Source organism: Sycon ciliatum, chromosome 1 (genome assembly GCF_964019385.1).
Source record: "Sycon ciliatum chromosome 1, ocSycCili1.1, whole genome shotgun sequence".
Lineage (NCBI taxonomy): Eukaryota > Metazoa > Porifera > Calcarea > Leucosolenida > Sycettidae > Sycon > Sycon ciliatum.
The window spans coordinates 57,305,205-57,332,812 of NC_088643.1; the positions used below are offsets into that span (position 1 = coordinate 57,305,205).

Consider the following 27,608-nt stretch of genomic DNA (forward strand, 5'->3'; position numbering starts at 1 on the left):
CTGCGTTGGCATTGTCTGTCTCCAGTGATGAAGGCAACGAGAGTGACAATCCCCGATGTGAGACTCGTGCCATGAAACCACTCAATCCTGACGGATTTGCTTTGGACTGTATAAGAAATAATTTACGGATTCTATGCTGCGAAGGAGGACCCAACACTGGACAAAGTTCCTGCTCGCTGCAGAGAAACCATCGACGATTTTCCAGACATGAGCAAAACTAGCTCTTGGAAATGTTGCGTTCCATGGGATTCCAGTGTGGCAAGACCAGAGGTATCACACAAATAATGATGGAACAGCACAGGATTGTGTCATGGCGGCATCGCTACCTGTGAGACATACCTGGATGAGACGTGGGTCAATGCGCGTCACACAGGTACTAGGAGGTGGTACGACAATGGTGACAGGAGTGTATAGGCAAGCAACCAAATGAAGCACCATCAGGTAAAGGCAAGCGCGTTATTGTTCTGCATACTGGTGGACGGGACAGATTCGTGAAAAACTGCGCCGATGTGTTCGTGACTGGAGGCCGGCGCCAACGATGATATACGTCGTCGGCTGTCCGAGCACATCTGTTCACTGTGTAATACTGTCGTCACAAGTGCAACACAAAACACGGAATTATTGGGGCCGTTTCGTTCCTCGCTGGTCTTCTACTATTCGCAGATGTTGAACCAGACACAACTGTGACCTATTTGCATTGTGTGTGTGTGTGTGTGTTTGTAAAACTGCTCATGCTTCCTTTTTGTTAGTCTCTTTATGGGAGCTGTGTGAATTGCCTTTGTGATTTGTTGTGGTGTTTGAATTTTCACTGCATTCTTTCAGGGATCGAGGGAAGTTTCCTACATGCATGCTGGAATGTTTTGATTTATTGAGCTAATTGCAATACAGGATTTGAATTATTCAGTACAGTTTGCCACAATAAGTCGTGAAAAGCCACGACTCACTGATTTCCTACAAAGGTTAGGAGAACTGCAGGCAGCAGTGCCAGTCGATGCGCCAGATTTGAAAAATCACGTCGGAACACAGAGTTCTATTTTTCAGATGCACCCTTTTTGGGCACTTTTCTCAAGGCATTCTCAACATACGATCGTTTTCATGATTGTACGTGCTGGCCAGTCTCACGCTTTCTCGGAGTTATTCGTCACACTCGAGGATTCAGTAGTCGCCTTTCACCTTTTTCTGTTATGAGTTCTTCAAGAACGACGAAATTCTGTAGTTTGGTGTCGCTACACGTCGGTTTGTCTCTTTTCCTTTTTTCGTCGCCCGACCTATAATTTCGTGCCACCGAATTAACCAGGCATTTCGCTGCTTCTATGCTGGACGTATCGAAAGAGTAAGTCTTTGTGACATTGGAGCGGAAGTTATGTTCTGGCCGAAAAAAGGGCATGCCTCTGGTGACGTGATTTCTAACTAGTGTTTTTACGTATATTTTCCATGCATGTGTGCACAGATGTGAGCGGCAGGAAGACCCAGCAATGCCACAACTGGCACAAGCATACATACTTGACGACCATGTGGCCCAGAATGAAGCATTTGCTCCAAAGTGCCATCTGACAAGCGATTTACACATGACTCAATGCTGTCAGATTGGCAAAATTGGCAAAAGCTACACACATGCACATCCATCACGTCAGACCAATGCATTTGTTGGAAGTGCGTCAAAGCACTACGACGCCAAGTATGCACAGCAGCGAAAGAAAATAAGCCACCAGTCAGCCAAAGCACATGCAGTGTACATGATTGCAGCGGAGCGGCATCCGTACACTGTCCTGCAGACAAACTGCGCGTGCACAGTCCGAAAGAACAGTGCGAACCGCTTCTGTGCCCAACCCATTACCAGCAGTGTGTGGGCCATGCAACATGTGCTTGGTGTAAGTCGAGACTCACACCAGAACACAGGTGGAAGTCACCAAACTTTCAGCTTGCAGAGCATGTGTTGCGTAGCATGCACCATGTCAGGATTTCAGACGAGAGTCGATTTTGTAGACGCTACCAAAAGCAAATTGACATGCTCCCTGCCGACAATGCACCAAGCACAGACCACCAATTGCGAAGCATCATCTCTCAGTACAGCACGGAAGGTGCCGAGAGTGATTTCCCCAATATTATAGTCATTGCCGCTACAGGACGGGAATTGCTGGACAAGGATGCCATATTGTTGACGACAGTGCACGATTTGTATACAGAGACTTTGCACCCAGCTGCTGACCCCAAGCCAGCGGCATACGTGCTCGGCAAAATGAAGTTGACCCTGGAGCACCACTTGCACGTCATTCCACCTAAGTCGCGGAAGGATGGCACATTGCTGCTACGCAATGGATGTAATGTAATGCTGAGAAGGCACTACATATGATCCTTTCTGCAGAGCGTAAACACAAGATAGAGCAAACACCAACAAAGCTGGAAGACCTCACTCTGCCATGCTCACAGCACAATTGATAGCCAGCAACCGAATAATACACTTCACAAATATGAGAACCCATTTACACCAAGTGCTATTATCGGACAATGCCATTATGCTCCTAGCACGCGGCACAAGAAAATTATAGAGCTTCGCCAGCATTGCCTTGATTTTGTCGTAATGTGATGGTGTGTGCGTGTGTGTGTGTGTGTGTGTGTGTGTATGTGTGTGTGAACATGGGAACCCATTTACACCAAGTGCTATTATCGGGCAATGCCATTATGCTCCTAGCACGCGGCACAAGAAAATTATAGAGCTTCGCCGGCATTGCCTTGATTTTGTCGTAATGTGATGGTGTGTGCGTGTGGTGTGTGTGTCACTGTGTGTGTGGTGGTGTGTGTGGATGGTGTGTGTATGTGTGTGTGTGTGTGGTGTGTGTGTGTGTATGTGAACATGGGAACCCATTTACACCAAGTGCTATTATCGGGCAATGCCATTATGCTCCTAGCACGCGGCACAAGAAAATTATAGAGCTTCGCCGGCATTGCCTTGATTTTGTCGTAATGTGATGGTGTGTGCGTGTGGTGTGTGTGTCACTGTGTGTGTGGTGGTGTGTGTGGGTGGTGTGTGTATGTATGTGTGTGGTGTGTGTATGTGTGTGTGTGTGTGTGTGTGTGTGTGTGTGTGTGTGTGTGTGTGTGTGCATGTGTGTGTGTGTGTATGTGTGTGTGTGTGTATGTGTGTGTGTGTGTGTGTATGTGTGTGTGTGTGTGTGTGTGTGTGTGTGTGTGTGTGTGTGTGTGTGTGTGTGTGTGTGTGTGTGTGTGTGTGTGTGTGTGTGTGTGTGTGTGTGTGTGTGTGTGTGTGTGTGTGTGTGTGTGTGTGTGTGTGTGTGTGTGTGTGTGTGTGTGTGTGTGTGTACATTACATATTGCCCTATCAAAAATATATAAATAAACTCGTATGGTGAGCCAATGTAATCATGGATAAAAAGAATAAGGACAAAATGTTACGAGTTATGACTAACTGTCCACCATGTACCAATGTCGCTAGATCATATACAGTCGGCGAGCGCGACAAAAAGGCACAAACTGACAGGGAATACTAAGACATACAACGACCAAATAATATTCAAGTTAATTTCGAAATGTCTATAATTTCGTGCCGTCGGATTAACCAAGCATGCAACGAAAGGAAAGGTATACACGCTTAGACATAATTATTAGGCAATTATCTGCACCAACCTGCATTCCGGCCGAAGCATCATGTCGGGTGTGGTGGGTCGGCATTCCGACGTATCTCCACACACCAGGAAAATCGTGAAGCGAGAATTCCCTCGTCTGCAACTGGCAAAGTCTTCACTTGACACTCAAGTTGAAATTTCTAGATACCTAGCTAATAGGAGCAGACTTCAGGACATTTGTCGCACTCGGGAATCGTCAGTTCGATCCGTACAGGGTTGGTTAGACACAAGAAATATAGCAAATTTCATTGACTGACATCTTCATCTTTACCAACACAGTTCACCACATAAACTTTCGCGCGAAAAAAAATAAAAAGACCCACTCAGCTGGCTTGGCGCATCGACTGGTGCACAACTACACAGCCATGTGCATGTACATGCATGCGCTGTACTACAGTATACCGAAAAAGAAAAGAAAAAAAAGAATCAAGATGAACTGTACTGGATTCGAACTCATGCCGGGCACCATGCAAGTGATGAGCTTTCCTGGCTAAAACTTCCGTTTAAAAAATCAAAATCCACTGAAAACCATTTAAAACCCGATTTCCAGCCGAAACCCGGCCGAATATCTAACTTTGACAATTATTATTATTCCGACTCCCAAAGTTAATTTTCTTCGATCCAAGACCCACACAAACGCAGCTGTGAAGAAAAAATTTCAAATTTGGAATGAGAACAAACTAAAAAATCAAAATCGACAATGGTCTGTTATAAAAAAACGCACTGTAGCGCCTGGGCGAGCACGATCAGTCGATACATGTATCACGACCGCATTTGCGACCTGCGTAGCGTCGTTGGCACCAGTGTGGGCACTGACTGGGCAGTGGCAAGACTACGAGTGGCCTGCAATATACCTGCATGTCGGCATGCAGTAGTCACTAGAGCTGCAAGGCAAGCCTGGTTGAGTGTTGTTGGTTTTGTGGAGCTGCCTTGAATGACTTCGCTGTCGGTGCATCTGCGTCTGGACTTGAGTGTTTTTGTGTACAGAGCTGGGCATACTGCTCATGACGACATGAGTCCATGACCCTGTCTGTGCAGCAGTGTCTGTGTAGTAAGTGGGGTGCCCTCTGCCCGCCAGCCAGCTAGCTCAGCGTCTGTCTACAGTCTAGTCTGTGTGCGTGTGTGGAAATCCTTTTGGGGAAATGGCGCCAAAGGCTGTATTGGAGAAGAAGGCCTGGGAATGGACCGGACGTATTCCTCCTGAGAACGTGCAACAAGAACACCTTGTTTTGGCTTATCGGCTCAATCTTCTACCATGCAAAAGCGGCTCGTGCAAGTAAGATTCCGTTCATTTGTATAGGAAAAGAAATTTCTTTGCAATTTGAAAATGAATTACTTTTCACTGAGTACTATAGTAACTATTTGACAAATTTCCTATTACTGACTTTTGTCCAAATATTTTCATCGTTGTGTGCAGGCGAAATTGTCGGGGAAATCCCAGCTGCTTGCAAGGCCTTGGAGAGCGACATTGGTTCTCAGAAGCATCAGGTCAGACGAAAGTATTATCATTATAAAGTGTTTATAATAATTATTTCTCTATCTCCCTCAGTCAATCAATTGAATTATGTTAAAAAAATTCTTTTATAACAAATTCTTTATCATTGACATCACAAGGCGTGGACTTCAGTGCGCTTAGCGATCACCATGCACAATGGGTCTAAACCGCTGCGTTTTGCTGCATCAGTGATTTGAATATTTTAAATTTCGATATGCCCTGGAGCAGGATCGATGCAATACACAATAGCACATGTACATTCACGGGGGGGGGGGGGGGGGGTATAATTTCTTTTTCTTTTGGTAAGTATATCCGTATTTACGGATGGTCCCTAATGTTAGCCCTTTAGGCCGAGTAAAAAAAATTACTAGATGATCGTCCTTTTTTTTGGAAAAATCGGGGAGGGCGGGAGGATTTTATTTTTATTTTTTTACTTTTTACCCTCTCATGCACACAGTGTACACAACAACATCAAGGTTTTTTTTCTCTTTTTTTCTTTTTTTTTCTTTTTTTCTTTTTCTTTCTTCAGCAGATCGATACTGACGTTGTGATATACTAGTAGTATGTGGTCCATATAGTAAAGAAAGTATTAAACAAAGAGCAGTTGCAGTAGAGACAGTGTAGATGATGCACACACTTGGCTCAACATTCACCTATTCAAGTTCAACGTAAGTCTCTTGTACTACTACGTAGTGGGCATTGCTAGACTATCCCAGGCAAAAGTACCGAGTGTCACGGAATTATTTCTTAGCACCTGGAGTGCAGGAGCGTGTGCGCTTCTTAGTACCACACTTTCCTGCCTCCTTGCACACAATGCACAGAGGGTACGCATCGTCTGCTGTTTCCAGATCATTGTTCAGTCCACAGTGGAAGCAGACGGATGCATATCCGGCAGAGAAGTATGGTACTTCAACAGGACTCTCACAGGTAAGATTCCGCTTCATGTGGATCGACGCAAGAATGCTGCCTTCGTCACACTGTATGTCACTGAAGTTGCTGCCGCAAGTGTACACAAATGTCTCCAAAGCTGCTTGCAACTCCACGCGTCCGGCTGATTTCAGGCTTTGCTTGGCATACATCAGACGAGGTTTGGCACACTCAGAGCACTTGAGCACATCTTTCACATTCTTTGCATATTGCGCACTAGGTGCAAATGGCATGCCATGACCAGCAGATCCTGTTTGTCCAGATGCTGTGAGCGAGGGCCGATGTGCTTCCGAGGTTGGAGTTGCATACACGGACTCAAACGGCTTGTACTTGTCACCATCAGGCATAGGGTCTGGAATGTGGTGTAAGTCTGCGAAGACGGCATCTGGTAACCTTGGCGGCTTACACACAGAGCATGAGGCTTTCCCACATTTCTTAACACTGAAGAAATAGTGGTGAGCAACACAGTGATCCGCCATGAAGGTTTGCAGCTTCTCATTTTTGCTGGCCTGCTGCTTCGAGGTGTTGGTCACGTCCAATGTGGGATCGATTCGGTGAACAACGTTTCTGAACGTATCTACATCCACTTTTGCAGCAGCGTCAAAAGATTGAAAAGACTCGTCCTTCAGCCTGAGGCGATGGAATAGCGAGCACAGCAGCACCTTCATGTCTTCCATTGAATCAATAACAGCACTTTCAAGTTCTGGCAGCTTCACAGCAAGGTTGCGGACATCCTTCATACTGTTGCATGACTTCAGCTGTTTCTCATATTCTGTCTCGTTGCGAACTATACCAACCCCCTGCAGGGCGATGTTGAGGATGGACATGATCCGCTCAACAGGGTTTTTCCAGCTGTTGTAAGGGGGAGTACGGACGGCACACAGATAGTCCAAGTCAAGTTCCACGAACAAGGACATGAGAGATAGCTGTGTTGATATGTACGTGGGACGATGATCTGGTCCACCATCTGTGTACAGGCATAGGATTGGTTTTGCGTCCTTTGACTTCAGTATAGTTGACAGTTCACAGGCATGGCGGGATGGCGAAGAGTGCTGGAAGACACAGTCTTTCAATCCAACATGAACTATGCCCTGGTAGAAGCTGTCGTCAATGCTCTCCGGTACGTCTATGAACAGATTTACACTTGGCGTCAAGTTAAACTTGGTGAAGTCATGGTCCGATACAACAAGTTTTTCATGTAGACCCACGAGCACAGGCTTGCCTCGATCCACCGCTGCCACTGGATGTCCTGGTTCACCGACTTTTATAGTATGCTTGTCATCCTGACAGACAAAGGTTACATGGTCTCTGAAGCGAATAGCGAACTCTCGTTCATACCGGTAGAGGGCACTTGCATAGTGGCAGTCAATATGACTGGTACGAAACTGTCGTGACTGGACCATGAACTTTACCTTGAGCTTTCCCGTGTACCGATGAGCAGCAGCTGTGGCCGGATTCCTGGGCCAAAACTGGTACCTGAGCCACTGCACAGATGGAATAGGAGTGTCTGGAGGACAGCGCTTGGAGACTTGTAGTCCGCAGTCCAGGGTGCAGAATTGTGACTTTTCGTTCGCCATGAAAGGGCACCAAGGTTTGACATGACCAAATGAAAGAGCAAGAGCAGGGCTTTCCAGGCATGTGTCTCTTGATTAGGTGTGTTGGGGCTTTGTTGACCAAATCGCGACAATTGTTTTTCTACGCGTTGCCATGGCAACTGGATCATGAATTTGAATTTCGAGGCTATTGCAAGCATCATAGCGATGTTTGTGAACTGTATTTGAGCCACAGAGGCTGAGGAGACCCAGCATACGCAATTGTACTGAATTTGGATGAAGTATAGGCATGTAGAGAGGAGAAATAGTACTGCACAGTATGACACAACATGCGACACAGTTGTCATGTCATGTACTACCTTGCAGTGTGCACCTACAACCACACTATCGCATAACAGATGAGTTCAAAGCAATAATACTAATAATTATAATACTATGTTCTAGAATTACATGTGACAACAAAATACACAAAGGAAACCTGATGAGACGAGTTAATTAATTACATGTATAAAGACTGATATGAGAAAAAAACCGTGCCAAGCACACCGGAGTCGGCCTTAGAAGGAGTGCATTTACTTCAAGTGCAAGTCAACGTAATGGTTTACAGCAATGCAGTGGCTGAGTGGCTGAAAGTACAGTGTGTGTGTCAGCACCTAAACATAAAGAAATGCGGCATCAACTTTGTTTCGAACTAGGGAAATAGTTCCGCAAAATATTAGACAATGCTGATATTTAACCTCTGTGTATATTGTGACCCAAAGACCAGGTATGGTCAAACAAAGGGAATGAACTATTTTTAACTGTACTTCCGCAGCGGACACGACCACACCAGGGGCATACGAAGGGGTGTTTGGGGTGCCAAAGCACACCCCCCCCCCCCCCCAAAAACGAATTCGATCTTGGTTTGCAGCTGGTTCAAGAAAGACCATAACGCGCGGACCATAACTCTACACATCGCACACTGTAGCCATCCCTGTTCGGACTTACTTGTTCTTACTTGCACTCGACTATTTTTTCTGATGATTGGCCATTCTGGAATGGTTAGTACGGTACACAGTGCGGCACATCATCCTTATAATGTGCATCATCCGCCTTGAATGTCTTGTTTTATGCCGTCACGTTATGTTCTCCACATGTTTCTCCCATAGGGCGGTGTTCATTATAACAAAATATCCCATGTGACGTTCATCCACTGTCCGTAGACGGCTCAATTTGCCGAAAGCAAAGAGCGGAATACACAGACAGAAGAATGAGCAGTTGCGGTTTCGTAACTCTCAGTTTCACGAACTAAATCGATCATCAGACGAAGATTGATACTGACCCTGCCCTGAGAGTACTGCTATATATCATGAATGTGGCAAGCCCCGCGGACTAATTGCCATGTGATATGTAGCGCGATATGGAGTATGTTTTGTCACCTGATTCCACGACTCGGAACATCGCGTAATAATGCACAGATAACTAACACTTTCTCACACACTCCATATCGCGCTACATATCACATGGTAATTGTTACACTGGGCTTGCCTCATTCACGGTATAATTTTAGTAGCACTCTCAGGCCCAGGTCAGTATCAATGTTCGTCTGATCGGATTGATTCAGTTCATGAAACTCAGAGTTACGAAGCAGCAACTGCACGTTCTTCTGTCTGTGTAATAACAAAATATATAAATATCGGCCGACATGAAAGGACCAAAATGAAGGCATGCACTTTTGTGTGGGAACGTCGTGGAAACCACCTTGATCACTATCCTGGCTTCAACTCTGAACACAGTCATCAAGTAGTCCACTGCCTACAGCAGAGAATAAATCATCCTCAGAGGAATTCGATGAGGCAGTGAGGTCAGCAATGTGCGTCTTTTGTCTGCTTGCTACAATCCTAGCGAGAGTCTCTGCATAAGTGCATGAACGATAGCAAGACTTATGGGAGTGTACCTCTCTAGCGATCAGATTCGCTGAACTGATTGCTGCCATAATCCTTTGATCTTGTCGTGTGGCAGCAGCGTTCCGCAATTATTTTATTTTCTGCTTCCACTGTCACGAGTTGAGATGTCGCCTGCTTGGTTGTACAGCTCGCCAATTTGTTTCAGCGTGCCACAAAACAGGCAGATTTTTTTCTTCTGGTTCAACAACAGGGGCTCGTAGCGATTGATGAGTCCTGTCCGTCTAACTGCGGACTCCTCGGATGCCGTGCAGGCTGCCAGAAAATTTTGCACTTGGCATTGTGTGAATACACTTCAGAGTTCTATTCGTTTCGGGTTCCGGCACAGAGGAGATAGCACCAGGCCGGCCAGCACTCGGCAGGATCTAGGAGCTCATCACTACAGTTGGTATGGCCAAAATACATGAACCCATGGCATAGGCGAGGCGCACCCGATCGACCTAGAACCTAAAATAATACTACAGAGTACCGTCCGTCCAGGTATAGATCTACATGTTTACATCTGAAGCGCACCACGTGGCACTCCAAGTGTGCGAGATTTCAAATTTGAACTTTTGAGTGGGTTTGATGCATGCTCAAACTTACGCTCCGCGAAACTTGTGCATGGATTTGCCCCGAAGAAATTCGCCTCTATCGTGAGAGCGCCCCAGATCTAGAAGCAGTTCTCGACTGTTTTGGGTACCTCAAGGGGTCCTCTTTCAGGCCCCCAGATCAAACCTTGGTGCCCCGTCGTGGCGAACGGAAATTTTTTAGGGCTACATTTTGAGCACTTGGACTGCGGACTATTGCTCGTGCAAATCCCTGACACTCAGCGCCTTGGCGAGGTGAGTAATAACCGTTCCATCGCTCTCGACAGCATCATGTCGGCGATCATCCACAGCCGTCTCAATCGACCCCTCAATGTACTGCTGACACTGTTCAAGAAATGTTTCGAAGGATTCCGGCCTGCCACTGTTCACAACTCGAAGATCCCATATGAGATCTGGGTCCTCAGTTTCGAAAAGCTCGGCAATACGCTTGTCGACAGCTGCCTGGTCAGTGGTGATGCTGGCACTTGTGTCGCCCGTAAGACGGCGATAGGCTTCCCTCAAGAAGGCGGGCTTGGTGTTAGTAAGGGAGCCAAACAGCTGAATGAACTCCCGGCGCATGATCCGAGTGTGGAATTTTGGTATCAGCGCCTTCACCTCCTGCTGAATGCGAACATTCCGTTGAAGCAGCTCAGAATCGTCGACGTCCTCCGGGATCCGCCATACAAAGTGGACATGCGTCTTGCCGCCAGTGTAAGAATACAGGACACACTTGACAGGCATGACCAAACCCTCCAGATACTCATGTTTCCTGCGGTGGTCAGCTGGGCAATGGTCTTCAATCATTACGTAGTCGTAGTCTGCTGCAGCTTGGATCGCAGCATGCAAGCTACGGTACCTAGCAGCTGCGGTGGGCTTCAGCACAAGAGTGGCACGCACGACCTTGAGCTCGTCAACATCGGTTCTGACGCACGATCTCTTGGCCTCACTTGCCGTAACTGCAGTGGCATGGTCATTGAGATAGGCAGAATACTTCCTGAAATTATCTGCCATTTTCAGGACGGCCTCTCTGACGGATTTCCAACTTTGGTGCTTCATGTAGGAGCAGCCAGCAAGGAAAAACAAGTATGCAGAAAGGGATTCCAGGTCACATCGCAAGATGTTGGTGTGGTCTCTCTTCCTCTTCTTCCTGTCCTCCGGTTTGTTGTAGCCAGTGAAGTGGCTGAACATTGCCGGCACTGCACACCCTCTGCTGGCTAACGTGTGGTGGTTGCCGTCTACATACCATAGTGCATCAGCCAGTGTGCCCACAAAGTTGATGCCAGATGACTCAGCATGAGCATGATCCCAGCCAAGGCTGTTTTTGCTCAGGAAATCGATGAGGTCATTCTTCAGTACGACTTTCTTGCTTGTCACAGGCGTCCATTTTGGTGGCAGGGACGATGTGGCGTTTACTGAGGCCATCATGAGGGCAAAGGCATTGCGTCCTGCACTGGCGTTGTCCGTGGTCGACTTGTCACTATTCCTGTCATGTCCAGTTACAGCGAAGTCGACGTAGTGACCCAGCGCACTGACGGTGTCGCCCACTGGCGCTTCTGGACTGACATTGATCTTACTGCCGTCCTTGGAATTTCCCACACTTGCTTGAACGCACGACATGACGGCTTCATCCTCCAACGCCTTCCCATTGTCAAGCGACCCATCACTGAATCCTCGGAACGCATCAGCAACTGTTGCATCGGCAGGAACGACGCAGCCATACCACGACTTCAACACTTTCGTTGCAGCACGAATTTGCAAGAGAACGAAGGGCATCGCAACGACAGCACCAGATGATTCGAAACAGAGGACAACAACTCACTCTACAGATCTGCGTCAAGCTGGAACACAGTCAAGAACTTCGACATCGCGAAGCAACTACCAACAATTTACTTTTGACAAAGTAAGTTCGTCACGGAAAACGCGTGCACATGTTTCCTGCATCCGCGATCGGTAAAAAACCAACGATTTCGGCAAAAACTCACGATTTAAAAAATAAAATATTTCTTGGGGCGCTGACAAAAACTGGGGCGGACGGGGACGATCATCTAGCTTTTTTTTTTACTTGGCCTTATGTACCGGGAAAAAATGTGCAGAGCCGGAGACCTAATTTGACCTCAGCTTACCTCAAATTTCAATATTCGCCGGGTCATAACTTAGTCTTTGGTCTCCTTTGGACAATTTCAACAAACGTGCGCTTCCTGGAAAGCTTGTCACAAGAGGAACACGCTGGGCCGACTTTTTCTACCACGAGGGGCAAAACACCAGCGCCACAACCCAGCCTCTTAGTTGCAGTGCCAGCATACCCACAAAAAGGCATCTCCTCTCAGCCATTTCGGTCTCCTTCCTCACAACAAATTCAATTTTGTTTACAAGCTGCCATGATCCCGTGTGCCGTTTTCAATGACTGTCCACGTCATCCCATGCCCAGAAAGGTGGGGAAATCCCTCATTCAATTCTGCGCCCGCGGCTTTGGAGCGACACTTTCCGTGACTCGACTTTCGCGCTTTGTAACTCTTAAACCGGACATCGGAGCGCTTCGGTATTCGTTACAATGGACAGGTGGGAGTTTTCTCTTCGACCTACATATTTCTGGTCTTCGAAAATAACCCAGGAATCACTGATTTCGTGATCACTTTCATCCATGATGTACTGAAGATGAGTTGTTTCTTTTCTTTGTATTTCAGACGCTTCTTTCAACGACAGCCTCGAGCCGGAGAGTGAACGTCGAGATGAGGTGAGCAACCCGGGGCTAGCATTTTTGTTTGGTAATTGCGTTCAGTAGTTGGAAATTGAAGTTCTTATGTTTCTAGGTGCTCGCAGACTCCATTGCAGCCGTTTACACATCAGAGTCCCTCAACTCAAAACATTCCAACACGGTCTCTTTGCTGAGTACGTCACTTGAACTGTTCACCAAAGTGTTGGGCCTGGCCCTTGATCACAGTGAAACAGAACACTAAATGCGAACAAACAATAAAAAAATATGGCCGAAAGCTCTGTCGCAATATTTAGTTCTGAAACAATAAATTGAGCAGATAGTGCAATGAGGTGCTGTAGGAGAGTGGTGAGAAAAGTGTGAAGGAAAAAACAAAAATGTGCAAGACATGTGTGTGATGCTGGTGGTGTGTGTAACTGCTGCTTTCTGCCGTTGCGTCTAGTCGCAGTGTGTCGGCCTTCGTAACCTGGGTGCAACCTGCTACTATAATACCTTGCTGCAGGTGAGTGGGGACGTACATCAAGGTTTTCAGTGGGTGTACACCTGATATTATGTACATCCACTTAGTATACAAGTATTGTCCGGTTTCGTGTTTTTGCAAACAGCGTGTATTTATTTGTCTTCACATCAGCATCACATGCCATAACATGATCGGCTGTGTCAGGGCGAGCATTTTCATGACGTGCATCATTCAACTTTTGGGTGTGACTTAAAGTTATGGATGTGTGTAGTAACAGCATAGCTATCCTGATGTATATCACTGGCAAGTACACTCATATCTCTCTTATCCGGACCTCCACAGGCATCTCAGTCTACTGGGCACTCTTTTGTGAGTTTTAGTGGAAATATTACTACTTCTTTGTACTGCCTTTTTTGTGGAAATAGTGACGTAATATGCTAGATCTCTGGCCCTTTCTCATTGAAACGTATGTGATTCAAAGTTATGGGCAGTGCCCGGTCCCGGGCCACCTGGAAAAGCGAGATACGAGTGTACATTCTTTCTTCCAACGCCTTGTGACGTGCAAGTGACCAGGCGCTCCGGGTTTCCACCTCTTGGCAAGGTTTTTGTCTCTGTCCATGGCGTGTGCACTAGTAACTTGTGTGTGCTGTTTGTTGTCCTGCTCCCGTTTGTGCTGTGACATATGCAGTTGTGGTTTCACGACCCAACGTTTCGCTCGGCCCTGTACCAGTGGAACGAGGACGAGGACCCAATGGTGTGCGCGGCACGGCATGAGCAGCGCCAAGCGGACGAGAAACGCCAGGCCGCCGATGACAAGCAGCGGGAATGCTCTCCACCCTCATCATCATCATTACCCACAGTCAAGTCGTCCCCAAGCCCAGGTAGGGAGATATGTAAACTCGTTAAATGGGCTGTGGCAATTTTTTTGTAGGAACTGCCTCCCCCCCCCCCCCCCCCCCCCCCCCCTCAGATTGCGGTGTAAAACAGCATATCGAAAACTCACCTCCCTGGCATGGCGCTTCCGGTCATCACAGGACCAGGAACATTGGCCTTCGAGCCAAACGTAACGTAGTTTCACATCTACAAGGTTTTTAAATTGAACCGCCGGGACAGAAAGTGAAGTTGAGCTTACTCCTCTTTACATACGCTGTTGCTGTAAGGCCCTGTGCCCACCACCCTTGCCTAGCTCGCTCTCTGTGTCCACAACATTGTTTCATTTGTTCTGCGCCACTCTACTGCTAGGTGTTGCCACCGTTGCAGCAACCACAGCAGGTTTGAGCGAAATTGGTGCTGAGGACGAGGAAGAGGCTGCGCTCATTCGCCAAGCCATTGCAATATCCATGGAAGACTGCGAGCGTCCGCAGAAAGACAATGGCGAAGTAGCTGTAGCAGATGGGGATCACTCCGCCGCTGCTGTCAATGGAGATGGAGATACCGATTGTTCTGTTTCGAAAGTAGTGGCGTCTGCAGAAGTGCCCGAAGAGCCAGTGTCGCCATTGATGAAGTCAGTCTGTGGTCAGCTGCGCCTTCTGTTTGCCAAGCTGCAGCTGAGTAAACGCAGGTACGCCATTGCACGTGTGTGTGTGCTCGTGTTTGTGTGTGTATGTGTGTGTGTGTTACGTGTTCGTCCCATGTGGTGCAGTGGAATGAGCCGTCGATTTCCAATTGAGGGGTTGCGAGTTCAATTTCCGACCATTATGGTCACACATGTCTTTCTTCTCTTTCTCAGTCTCCTTCTGACTTTTCTTTCATTCTTCTGGGTGGTTACCAATAGCCAGTGCATGCCAGAGTACCGGTATGCGGTGTGATGTGTGTGTGCGGGAAAGGGGGAGAAAAGACAAGAAAGAAAAGAACATACCGTAAAAACGCGGATAAAAGCCGGGTTTGCATACACGCACATCGCGGATAGAAGCCTGAAAATCAAACGGGTCAAATGCATATAAGCCTGTCGCGCGTAGAAGCCTGGCTTCTATGCAAGCGCGGATCGGGTAGGTGTGTTGGGGTTCACGAAACTGTGACATCCCATACCGCTATTCACTGTGCTGTGGCATCAATCAATAATATCAAAAAGCAATGTTTTGGTACGTTGCATGAGTGTGTGTGTGTGTGTGTGTGTGTGTGTGTGTGTGTGTGTGTGTGTGTGTGTGTGTGTGTGTGTGTGTGTGTGTGTGTGTGTGTGTGTGTGTGTGTGTGTGTGTGTGTGTGTGTGTGTGCATCTAGTGTCTGCTTCTATCAAAGCAGCGTGCTGTCTATACTGGTTACCCCAGCAAGTGTAGGGTGTGCATAGATAACTGTCTTGGCCGTTTTATACCGATGTACTCCGTGTGGTGTAGACCAGGTGTGCATTGGTGGTCGATTCACATGGCTTCGCCAGTTGTGTGGATTGAACAGCTATCTGGCGCAAGTCTTGACCTGTCTCATTCAGATCTTGTTCGCTATCGTTGCTATAAGAGAAAATCTGTGGGTGCACATCCAGTGCATTTGCAGATTTGCGTGCTTCTCTTGCGACGGGCGTATACATGGTACATGGTACATGGTGTGTGTGTGTACATGAGGACGTTTGTGTATCATGCGACGGCATGTCACAGAAAAGGCATTAAAATAGCCAAAGTGCGGTACAATAGAAGATCAGCCGATGTGCATACAAGCCTGGCAAAAATATCAGTGGTGCATATAAGCATGGTTTGCATACAAGCTTGGTTTGCATGAACCCTTTCAGTGCCAAGGGGGTCAGAAAAATTCAAATTTTTCTGAGTTGAGCCGAACTCAAAATTTTTCATAGCTCAGCTGTATATCCACGGATCTTTACAAACGATGGCTCTCTGGAAAGATATCATGGCCAGGCAGACAGCTGTGAGGAGAAAATGCAGCGAAAATAGTCTTCCTCGCGAGGGCGCCTGAGCGAAGTCCGTTTTCTGCATTTTCGTAGCATCTGCACTGTGTGTAGAAGTGGAGATACGAATTTATTTGTACACCCATACTCATTCTGGGCGACTAAAGTCGCCCGTGGCACTGAGAGGGTTAAAGCCTGATGCAGAAAGCGGCTTATATGCTTATAAGCCCGGCTTTTATCCGCGACTTTACGGTAGACCAAAAAGTTGGGATTCACTGACCAGAAAAAAAACCCTTTTAAAAGCTGTGTGGTGTAGACAATGGTGAATGGTGGGGACAGTTCTTTTCTTCAGCCTTGCAAGCTGTTGGATGTTGTAATCCCAGCACAATGGTGCTATGGCTTCTGCTGTAGCTTCGCGATGAGCGTCGAAGGTCGAAGATGTGCACTCACCCATTCATGTGTGTGCGATGGGAAGGCCATGCTTCGCAGTCTTAATAATAATCGTGTCTGTGGACACGTCCGACTGCTACGCAAACTACCATGAGCACGTAGTCACTTTGGCAGCTTTGTGTTCGTCCCTGTGTGCCCCACTCTTCCACTCCACATTGCTCTGGCCTAACGTGCGTGTGTTTGTTCCTGTGCCCCACTCTTCCACTCCACGTTGCTTTGGCCTAATGTGCGTGTGTTTGTCTCGGTGCCCCACTCTTCCACTCCGTATTGCTCTTGCCTAATGTGCGCGTGTGTTCGTGCCTGTGTGTCTGTCTGTGCCTGCCTGCCTGCACATGGAACCGTTTGGTGCTCAGGTATATCGACACTGTCGACTTCAGCACTACACTGGGTCTAAATATCAACCAACAGCAGGTACGGAGGAGGGTTCCTCAAAGAGCGAGAAGTTCGGGACTCCTTTGATTGCATTTCTTCAAATTGACAAAGTGTATGCTGCTTTCTCGTTCTGATAGTCTCGCCGTAGTCTGCGCTGATGTAAAATTGAACAACGGCAACAGTGAGAAGTATCTGTTACAGTTCTACTGCATGCAAGAGTAGACTATGTTGTGGATGATGGATTGTACTGTACACTACCAGCAGTACTCTGCGTTTCTTTCCAAGTATACTGTAAGACCAGTAATGTTAACGAACATTAAAATATCTGGTCTTACAGTAGCCGGCAGCCATGTGAAAGCCTGTCTACCCGTCTGTACATTATGATGAGCTTTGACCTAGTGTCATTGCACAGTCAATTTTTCATGACCACTCGTCTATTGCCATGACAACCAGCCATCCATTGCCATGACAACCAGCCATCCATTGCCATGAGTCTTAGACCGTCACCACCCATCTTGTGTGCACCTGCCTCCTTTCGTACTGGATGCGGTGGCTTTTATGCGTAGTGTATCTCGCTGTGGATTTTGCCTTCACTGTGGTTGTTCTGGCGCTGATTTCCATCACCCTCCGACTAGCGAGTCAGGTGAAGCAAGTACATGAACAGCACATTGCTGTGTAACACCGCATGACCGGGTAGTTGTTTATCAGCAGATATAGAACTGAGATTTACAATAGTGAAGGCTCGTCCAATTTTTGGGAAATTGTGCCTTAGGCATGTTGAGACATGTACGTACATGTACATGTGGCAGCTTGGACATAGAGAGTGTACTTGTGTTCAGCATATGGGATGATGGGATGCTTCATCCTCGAACAATAATGCGAACAGTAATGCGCAGCATGGTGAGTGAATGGAATCACGTATAGAGTTCTCAGTTATTGGGATTAGTCAGCCATGACAACAAATCGTCGGCAAAGTACTGCGGCACACCCGCAGGAGACACCAAAAAAAATTCAAGGCAGGAGACACCATGCCCTGCACGAAACTGCTAAAGCGTGGCCTCAAGAGACCCCAGAAGAGGCAGAACAAAGGCAAAGTGGAAACCCAATGCAAGGAAGCCATAGGTCACTGGAGACGCAAGGGAAGGAGGTTCGGTAGGCAGTTGGATCAGAGGAAGCTGCAGGTAACAGAGATCTTACAGGGACAAATGCAATGGTTATGGAGACTCCCCCTCCCCTCCCCCTCCCGCATCCCCCCCATCCCCCCTTCTCCCCCCCCCCCCCCCTTCCCCCCTCCCCCACACACCATGCGGTATGTGGCACCTTCTTCTGCTAGAGGCCTGTGGGCATGACGTGCAGTCACTGTAGTGCAGCCGGGTAAACTACATTTCTCGTTTTGCCGTCATTTCACAAAATGTGAAGGTTGTCTGGATTACCTACCCGTGAGCAACCCACATAAAACTGTCCATGAGCAAAGCATGGTGTTGTTAGGTCCAAACCAACAACCTTCAGGGACTGCCCTTGGGACTTGTTTATGGTCATGCAAAAGCAGACACGGAGTGGGAACTGGACACATCGAAGTTGGAATGGCAGATTGGTGGATGTCGTGGGTATTTTCGGTATGTACACCGGTTCTCCTGCACCCGACCCAGTCAAGAAAAGTCGGAACACGGGTCTGCGCATTGACCTGCCTATGTAGGAAGTGATAGCCATCTTCGCCATACGGCAGCAGCAAAGGGTATTGCAAGGAATCGTATGACCTGTGTGTGTCCGCTATCCTGTTCACAGACTCGTCTCTCAAACACAGTACAATGTCCCTCTTTTCATGCGCATCGCCTGCTATCAGAACGGCAACTTCATTGACCGTGGGTGCATTGAAGCGACCGGGGTGTTCACCTTGTGGTGCTCGGTCTGCGCTCAACTTCAGTCGCAAGTCTGGGACATTGCCAACATCCAATGCCGTCTTGATGTTGACGATGTGCGGATTGTGTGCATGGAGCATCGCCTGCAGGTCAGCAACAGTGACGTGGTGGAGGTTGTGAATAACTTCGCACCGCCTGCTAGTTTCTCGCTCGCTGTCGCCCATGAAATAAATTTGCAAGAACTTGTGCTCTTCGCCTGCCGGGGGAAGGATTGACCCAAGTCTGTGGAAGATTTGCCCTTTCACCTTGAACGTTGGCATGAAGCCGTCCATGTACTGCTCATTCGCACCAAATGATGTCATTTGGAATGCACTGTTGTATTTGCGAATGCTCTGGAGGAAGTGCTTGGATTCCTGAGTTGTAAGGCCAGAAAGCAGGTTTTTGAGCGGCTGAGGTGGCTCTGCATAGTCTGGGAGATCAATTTTTCCACTTGAGCAACATATACCTGGCGGCTCATTTTTCCACGTTCTGGCCTTGCAATGCTTACACAGGACGTTCATGCCACCTAATGTGATGGACCTGTGAGTGGGATAGTCCAAGTTGCTGTCGTAATGGAAGCCCAGTTTACCCCAGATATCTGGTTTAATGGTCTGTATGTTACGGGTGAAATAAATTACCAGTACGCTCACCTGCTCTCGTAGTGGCCATAGGCTGTTCGTGGGGATGTGGCCCTGTGGCGGATGCATTTTCATCCGGGGGTGCTCCCACCCGCTGAGCATTTTGGCTTCTTCGTACCTCCGTGTCCCCTTGCGTCTCGAGTGACCTCGCTCTGGCAACTTGCATACGGCTTTGACTTCGGCGATGGTCTGCCTGCTCAGGTGTCTCATGCGAACGTGCCTCAGCAGTTCGGCGGCAGTCACGGTCTCTACGTTCCAGAGTTCGTTCATGCGTCTCCTGAGAGCGTGTCGCAGCAGTTTGTCGACGATTTAGAAGTCTGCGGCGATCAGCCTGTTCTTCAGTTTCCTGTGACCTTGCCCTCTGCATTCGAACCCTGGCTTGTTCGCGTCTGCGGGCAATGGCCTCTTCATCGTCGGACGACGTTATTGATGAGGACCGGCGGCGTCTTTTCCCAGACCGCTGAAGTCCTGGTGAGGGAGTTTCTTCATCGTTGGAAGGAGAAGGAGGGACTTCTGTTACGCCTTCGGGAGGCTGGTCAGGGTTGTCCATCACCTGGTGGCGGATGAAGCGGCTCAAAACATGAAAAAGTGCAAAGCGTCGCCTAGGTCAAGTCTTCAAGTTTTTTTGTATTTGCAGAGAACGGTTCACGCGGAAAAGGAAGCTGTAGATCTTTTGTATCATTTTTTTGGAGATCTTTCTATTTGCAGAGAACGGTTCACGTGGTCCGTGGAAAAGGTAGCTGCACGATGCGCTCTTCACTGCAGATCAGATGCAGAGTGCAGTCAGTGCAGATCTTTTGTATCCTTTTTTTGCAGATGTTTCTATTTGCAGAGAACGGTTCACGTGGTCCGCAGCGCTTGTGCGGCTGCTAGTGCTACCTATGGCCTAGGGTAGGTGGCTACACGATTCGCACGCTTCGCGTGCTCAGTGCTTCTGCGCGCGGCTGCTACTGCTACTCGTACTGATCGTGTCTGCTAGCTACACTGTTCGCACGCTTCGCGTGCTCAGCACGTGGTGGTGGCTACACGATTCGCACGCTTCGCGTGCTCAGTGCTTCTGTGGCTGCTTCCGCTAGCTACACGATTCGCACGCTTCGCGTGCTCAGTGCTTCTGCGGCCGCTAGCTACACTGTTCGCACGCTTCGCGTGCTCAGGGCAGCGCTGCTCCGCAGCGCTTCTGCATAACACACAGACAAACACACGTCACAGGTGCCTCTTCTTTATAAGTATAGATGTGGTGATCCTAGCACCAGTCTATTCTCTGTTTATCTGATGATTGTTCGTTAATCCAGTGCGTCGCTAAAGGCATGCCCAAAGGTATAGCACTCATTGCAATCTAGATGGATTGCCATTTGAGGAAAGTCATCTCGAATGGAGTGGAAGTCATACTTCTGACGATTCACGTCTACTCTTCTGGTCTGGTGTTTACTTGTAGGATGCTCAAGAGTTTTGCCAGCTGTTCATTTCGTTGCTTCAGACGCAGCTATCTTCGCAGTCCAATGCCAGTGTCAAGAACCTCATTCAGAATCAGTTTGGCGGTCGATTTGCTTATGTCACTAAGTAAGTAGGGGTGCGTGCATGTGTGTCTGTCTGTCTGTGTGCGTATGCGTGTGCGTGTGTATACCGTAAGTACGCGAGAGCGCCCTGTCACCACCTCCCTTTCATGGTCGTATTGTGGAGGTGATTATTAAATATTTATTCTTGTTTTAGTTACGAAGTCTGAAGAGAATGTTGAACGGTCTCTGCTGGGATGACGGCTACACCATAGCTCAGTGGTTAGAGCATCGCTGGCCTCTAACGAGAGTCTCTGGTTCGAATCCTGGTGGTGACAATCGATTTTTTCTTCAGACTTTTCCCGTTTGCATCTTTCCCTCAAAGTACATGTAGTGAATATTCTTCTTTTACTAGGGAATTCCCAGCAGGCGTCGATCTGCAGCAGTTTCCGTAACTCTGGTGTTGTCCACGGTTTAGGCTTCGGTTTCGGACAGAGGGGTAGTCCAACTTGTTTAGATGGAGCATGCGTATCAGTAACAGCAGCAATATATGTTAGGAGATGGTGAGTTCGGTCGTCCCAATGTTGAAAATGATGATGCGTCCTCGAGCTTAACATTCAGGTCAGCATTAAGTTAAACTGAGAGTAGTTGATAGTATCTATTCCTGGTTTTCTCACAACCTTAGTTCTCTGGGTTGCTGGGGGCTGCCATTCCGGTATTACAATACCAATGCGGACTAGGTGGTGATCAGTAAGATCTGACATGGGAATGATCGTTGGATTAGGCAATGGGAAGCTGATGTTCAACAGAGCCAGGTCAAGGCAGGTGTTTGACGTCGCTCTAGTTGGTGCGTGGATGAAGTTTTGCAGCTAGTTTTCCACACAAAGCGAGAGAGAGAGAGAGAAAGGGAGAGGGAGGGGGAGGGGGACAGGGATAGACAGAGACAGACTGACATACAAGGTGGATAACGGGGAGGGGGGCTCAAGTTATCCTCATCGAAGAGCAAATCAAAAAACGAACAGAACACGCGCTGTGCGGGTGCCTCTTCACCCTCGGGGAGAGCAAATAAAAAAGAAGAAAATGTTGGGAGAACAGAAAATACAAAATTCACATACTCCTCACGTTCACAACAACACGCGTACCCTCGCACCAACGAAACTCCTCACGCCGCCATGTCGTCCGTCAATTATGAGCGCTGTTCAACATCGACGGCATGATCTTCTTCGCATTCAATTGCCACATCGATTGACGTCCTCTCTTTCGTTCCTTCTTTTTTCAGTTCAGTTTTCTTCTTCTGGGCACAGTTTTACGTCGTGTCCGGTACCACCAGTGACAACAACTGACAAGAGACGGGAGAGACGAATGATGAAGGACGAGAAGGACGGACGAACTTCTTGAAGCTTTGACGATAGGACGACAGAGAGATGTCCCTTTGTCATCCAATATGGCGTTGTAAGGCAGAGAGAACACTTGACCTTTTTGGCTCGAAGTTGTTTATGCTTAGGTAGTACTACCTTCTGTTGCGTTTGCTGTTGTCGGGTCAGGTTGTTGTTTACGTACACATCGCGTCCGTCCACTTTCAAGCTGAGGCGATCCTTGTACGCCACCACCTTGAGGCGCTTGTTTCCGACGCGTACCCTGACAGGAGCTGGAGCTGGAGTCGCATGCTCTGCAGCGCGAGAGCGCAAACGTTCAACTTCCAGCAGGTCGAGTGGTCGAGCATTTGAAAAGAGTACTACAATGCAAGGACAAGTTTTCGTTCCACGATGCAGGCAGTCCTCGTACTAGGACGCTGGTCGTACGGTTTGACCTCTCCACCTCCTCAGCAATGATGTCGGAGAGGTTGTATGGTTCCAGTTGCACTACTGATCCTGCATTTGCCGCATCCGAGGTCAATGATACACCAACTGGTCCACCGTGCACTGTACTCCTACTGCTGGCGTCCTCTTTCAAGGTAGCGGCAAGGTCTGTGTGTTTCCTGCTCCAGCTCACCAAGTCTTGCCTTCAGAGCTGTCACCTGCGTGGTTAAGTCTGCAACCTGAGTCACCAAGTTTTGCCAGCCGTTCTAACAACTCCATCGTACACATCCTAAATTCTTTCATCATGTCCACGGGGGCCTCGTTTCGTGAAGATAACGCGGCACTGGACGAACCTCCAGTAGCTGTGCGCAGAGCAGCGGTAGGGGTGCCTGGACCGCGGCTTAGGTTAGAACTACCTTTTGCAGACCTACTACATATACACTTCTCTTACTCTTACAAAATTGGCATGAGGAGTTACTATCCAACAAGAAAAATGACCAACAAAGGGGTTTTGAAGGCGGAGCTCCGAAAAGGTCTACCATTCGCGAATGTAAACAAAGACTAAGTTGATGGCCTGTCTGAAGTAACTAGTTGTCCGACACGTATCTTGGACATTGTACGTTTGTAGCTTTTGTGTACTTATGCGCGAGCATGTGTGTGTGCGTGTGTGTGTGTGCGTGTGTGTGCATGCACATGTGTGTGTGTACTGTACATGCACGTGTGTGCACGTGCTGTGTGTTGTTTGCCAGGTGTGCATCATGCTCGGCTAAAAACGTGAACCCATCGACGTTCTATCAGCTGGACCTCTCCATCCAGCAGCATGACAGTCTGACGGATTGTCTACGGGACTACTTGAAGGTACTTGCTTCAATGCTGTATCTACTTCTACTTGTGGTGTACCTACCCTGTACAGTCAACTTCGCTAATAACGACTGCGGATATAACGACAATTCGCGAATAACGATAGAATTTCTATGCCCAGAGCAAAGTCCCATCTAACTGTGTACATTTAACTTCGGATACAACGACTATCTGAATAACGACAATTCGCGAATAACGACATGCTTTTAGTGCCCCAAGGTCATATTCACTGCTTGAATAACGACTTTCTGGGCTTTTGACAGCTATTTCAAGTACCTGTCATGCAGAAGTACCAGAACCCATGCCATGCATGGCGATGGATAAAGGCACAATGCAAGCAGATGCAGCCAGGGGGGGGGGGGGGGGGGGGTGCTTTTTATTTTTTGCTTCTAATACATGTTGGAGTGATCAGCGCAACTACAATGTCCTGTAGTTGTAGGTCTACTATACATGATTGTACAGTAATCATCAAACATGTCATGTACATGTCCCTGTAGATGGCTCCAAAACTTGCGAAAGGCTAATTTGAAACAATCTATTTCCCTTCCATATCGACTTTATAGTTCCTTTCAATTGTAATATGAAAATGGGGTACACGTTGGCATAGAGCATGAAAAGAGCTTCATTTTGATATGCCTGTCACACGATACAAAAATATGAGTTCACATACATTCAAATGGGACTTCGGGTATAAGGACACTTCGCGAATAAGGACATTTTTCCGATGCCCCGCCGAATGTCGTTATTCGCAAAGTTGACTGTATAAGCCTTTGCGCGTTGTACAGATGTACGAAGTTCAGTACTAGGGCGTAGGTGTGTACAGCCCCGATTGGGCGTTCATTGTGTGCTATGCATGCGCATTTGACCTATTTTAGCTTCGTAATTAATGGCAAACAATCCCTTTTCCAGCTTCTTCACTTTCGTTAGAACTAATAACTAGCTAGATCTTTGTCAGAAAAGGGTTTCGTTTGAAATCCTTCAGGGCCCATTTCTTAGTGGAAATAGCAGAAAACACAATAGGGTCCTGCACATTCAGCACCCATTAGGTTCTACGGGATTCTACGGGATTTCGTGCATCTGTACAACGCGCAAAAGGCTTATTGGTGACATGGGGTTGGGGTTAGCATTGGCTGGTGCCGTGTGGCCGTAGTAGCGCTGACTGCGCTTCACAGCATTCTGCTTCCTGCTATCGCGAGTTCATTTAAATAGTACCATCTTAGCATTGACACCGGTTGGCATGCGGTGCCTAGGCCCAAACCCGACGACAACCTGAAGTGCATAATTTCTCTCTTCCTTTTTCTGTCACTCCTATCTGATCCTTAGGAGGAAATTCTGGATGGTGACAACCAGTATTCCTGTGGTCGTTGTGCAAAGAAACGTGATGGCACTCGACATATGGAGCTCTTAACATTGCCGCCGGTCCTCAACTTTCAGCTGATGCGATTTATTTTTGATAGGTACGAGTGTGTTTTCGTTGTGTGTATGTGTGTTTGGTGTTGGGGGAGGGGGGCACGGGTTAGGATCTAGGACAATGCCAGCTTCACGAAATTCTGTAACTACATGGTTTGTTGTGGTGCGTATGGCTTTTTTCTGTAGCACTCTGGCTTCACAGACTCCCGTGCACACGCACGCACGCACACACACGCACGCACGCACACACAATTTTAGAATATAAATGAGAATGAGAGAGAAGACTATGATCGAGAAGGAGATAGACGTGTGTTCCTTGTTGTGTTTGATGTGAAAAGTGTATTATCTTTGCTTGCAGGAAGACGTTTCAGAAGAAGAAGGCAAAGTCATGGTGCCAGTTTCCAGAGGAGCTGGATATGTCAGAGTTTGTCCACCGTAAGAGACACCGAACTTGCTGTGTTCCCACTTCAATGCTCACTTGTTTGCTGTTGCCCTAAACTGTATTCTCTGATACCTACAATAGATGGATGGTGAATGTTGAATGCGCAGTAAATTGCACTCAAGTTCCTGCTACATTGTGTTTGTGTTCTCTTCCTAAGGTGTCGCTGTTTCGTTGTTTATTTTTCTGCTGCTGTTGCCGTCAGGTGGTGGGACCACTGAGAGCATGTATGACCTAACAGGTGTGCTAATTCATTGTGGACCTAGCGCTTACTCTGGTCACTATGTGGCACACATCCAGAACACCGAGGTGAGTTGCTATACGTCCTGCCCATGTTTTTTCCTCAATTTCCTTCTCAATGCTGCGGTGTTATCGTAGCCAATGGTTAAGTTCTGTCTCTCTCTGTCTCTCTCTCTCTGTGTCTCTCTCTCTGTGTGTCTCTCTCTCCCCCTCCCCGTTGTCCATCTTGTATGTTAGTCACAGGGGGATTCGTCTTTGGGTTCTACCGACGATATTCCCGGTGGATGAATATGTATTCTCCTCTCTTGTTCCACTCTGCAGACCAAACAGTGGTGGCAATTCAATGACGAGAGCACTGAAGTGATGAGCGGTAGCAAGTTGCACCTAGGCCTTAATAAGATGGGTAAGTACAGGCGTAGTGTACACACAATGTATCATTATTGTGTATCCTGCTTTCTTCTCCAACGTCCTGTCGGTCCCTCTGATTTAGCAGAACATTGTAAAAGTGACAACCGTCCGTTTCAAAAGACTGCGCACATTTTCATGATTTATCGCTCTCTTTCTACAGGTACCTTGCACTTGTGAGTGTGTTGATGGTAATGGGCGTGTGGGTACATACTCTGTGTGTGTCTGTGACTGTGTGTGTCGTGCGTCGTGGGTCTGCCTCTGCTTGTCTGCATTCTCCTAGACGTGGGCAAGCTGAAAGGCAGGAAGACGCAGAAGGGCTGGCACACCTCCAATGATGCGTACATGCTGGTCTACACTCGCCGCACTGCGTCACAACCCGGTATTGCTGGAACTGTCTGTAGTTCTTGGTGTATGCTGGCAGGCGCGTAGCTCGTATCTACTGTAAAAGCCATTATTCTAACGAGGCGCATATATAACGATTTCCCAAAATTGACTTGTTTACGCGTACCAAAGGTAACGATTCTTACTTATTCTCAACGCTCAATAGGACAGTATATGTATCGATTTCTGTATAACGATTTCTATTTTAACGACAGATTTCTCCTCGGTAACTCGTTAGAGTTAGCACTTTGTTATAATATACTGTAAAAGCAGAAATTTTTGGTGGTGTTTTATTTTTGGTAACTTCGGTGCCGACAATTTTCACCGAAAATAAAACCCACCGAAAATTTCGGTACAACCAATTCTGTATACATGTAGTACTAGTACACCTACCTGGAAAACGGGTTTTACCGAAAATTTCCCTCTACCGAACCGCCGATTTTGGAGAATACCGAAAATATTACACCACCGAAAATTTCTGCTTTTACAGTATACCGGTATGGCTTTTACAGTAGTCAGCGTAGTCCGATCACCACACCAGCAAATGGCCGTCGTGTACATGTAGGTACTACAAACTAGTAGTCGAAACACTGGAGTGTGTCTTCATTCATCTGTATTCCGAATACCAGAAGCTATGCAAAAACGCCATGTAGTAGCGTCTGACGTAGCCAGGTTCCACGGCGCTTTATTTCGTATGTTTATGTGTGTGCCTGTATGTGTGTGCGCGGGTGTATGTGTGTGTGTGTGTGTGTGTGTGTGTGTGTGTGTGTGTGTGTGTGTGTGTGTGTGTGTATGCACCACGTGATTTTCCAGCGGCCACTCTGCTCTCGTCGCCACCGGAAGAGGTGAAGTCACTTGTTGACAAGGACAATGAGGAGTTAGAAGATTGGATCGAGAACACCAAGTGCTGTCAGGTTGGTATCCTTGCAAACACGCTGTTACTGCTACTGGTTCAATCTTGCAAGTGTGACGGCCAGCACACCTGCTGATCCGACCAGTTTGAGTGTGCTACTGTGGAAAATGTATGAAACAAAGACTTTGGAAATCTGGCATATTATCTTGAAAATTGAAACCCATTCCTTT

At 47.6% G+C, this 27,608-nt stretch overlaps 1 protein-coding gene across 1 annotated transcript in view; it reads left to right on the top strand.

Moving 5' to 3' along the window:
* Positions 1 to 4,509: 4,509 nt before the first annotated feature.
* LOC135804518 (ubiquitin carboxyl-terminal hydrolase 48-like) overlaps positions 4,510 to 27,608 on the top strand; it is a 47,224-nt gene continuing 24,125 nt past the window's right edge. Inside the window, exons 1-15 of the mRNA XM_065318405.1 lie at positions 4,510 to 4,919; positions 5,061 to 5,131; positions 12,815 to 12,864; positions 13,286 to 13,345; positions 13,992 to 14,184; positions 14,546 to 14,864; positions 16,940 to 16,997; positions 20,930 to 21,054; positions 23,536 to 23,644; positions 24,971 to 25,104; positions 25,416 to 25,492; positions 25,702 to 25,805; positions 26,058 to 26,139; positions 26,425 to 26,523; positions 27,339 to 27,439. Of these exons, the coding sequence (XP_065174477.1) occupies positions 4,786 to 4,919; positions 5,061 to 5,131; positions 12,815 to 12,864; positions 13,286 to 13,345; positions 13,992 to 14,184; positions 14,546 to 14,864; positions 16,940 to 16,997; positions 20,930 to 21,054; positions 23,536 to 23,644; positions 24,971 to 25,104; positions 25,416 to 25,492; positions 25,702 to 25,805; positions 26,058 to 26,139; positions 26,425 to 26,523; positions 27,339 to 27,439 (1,716 nt within the window). The 5' untranslated portion in view covers positions 4,510 to 4,785. The remainder of the gene's footprint in view (positions 4,920 to 5,060; positions 5,132 to 12,814; positions 12,865 to 13,285; positions 13,346 to 13,991; positions 14,185 to 14,545; positions 14,865 to 16,939; positions 16,998 to 20,929; positions 21,055 to 23,535; positions 23,645 to 24,970; positions 25,105 to 25,415; positions 25,493 to 25,701; positions 25,806 to 26,057; positions 26,140 to 26,424; positions 26,524 to 27,338; positions 27,440 to 27,608) is intronic.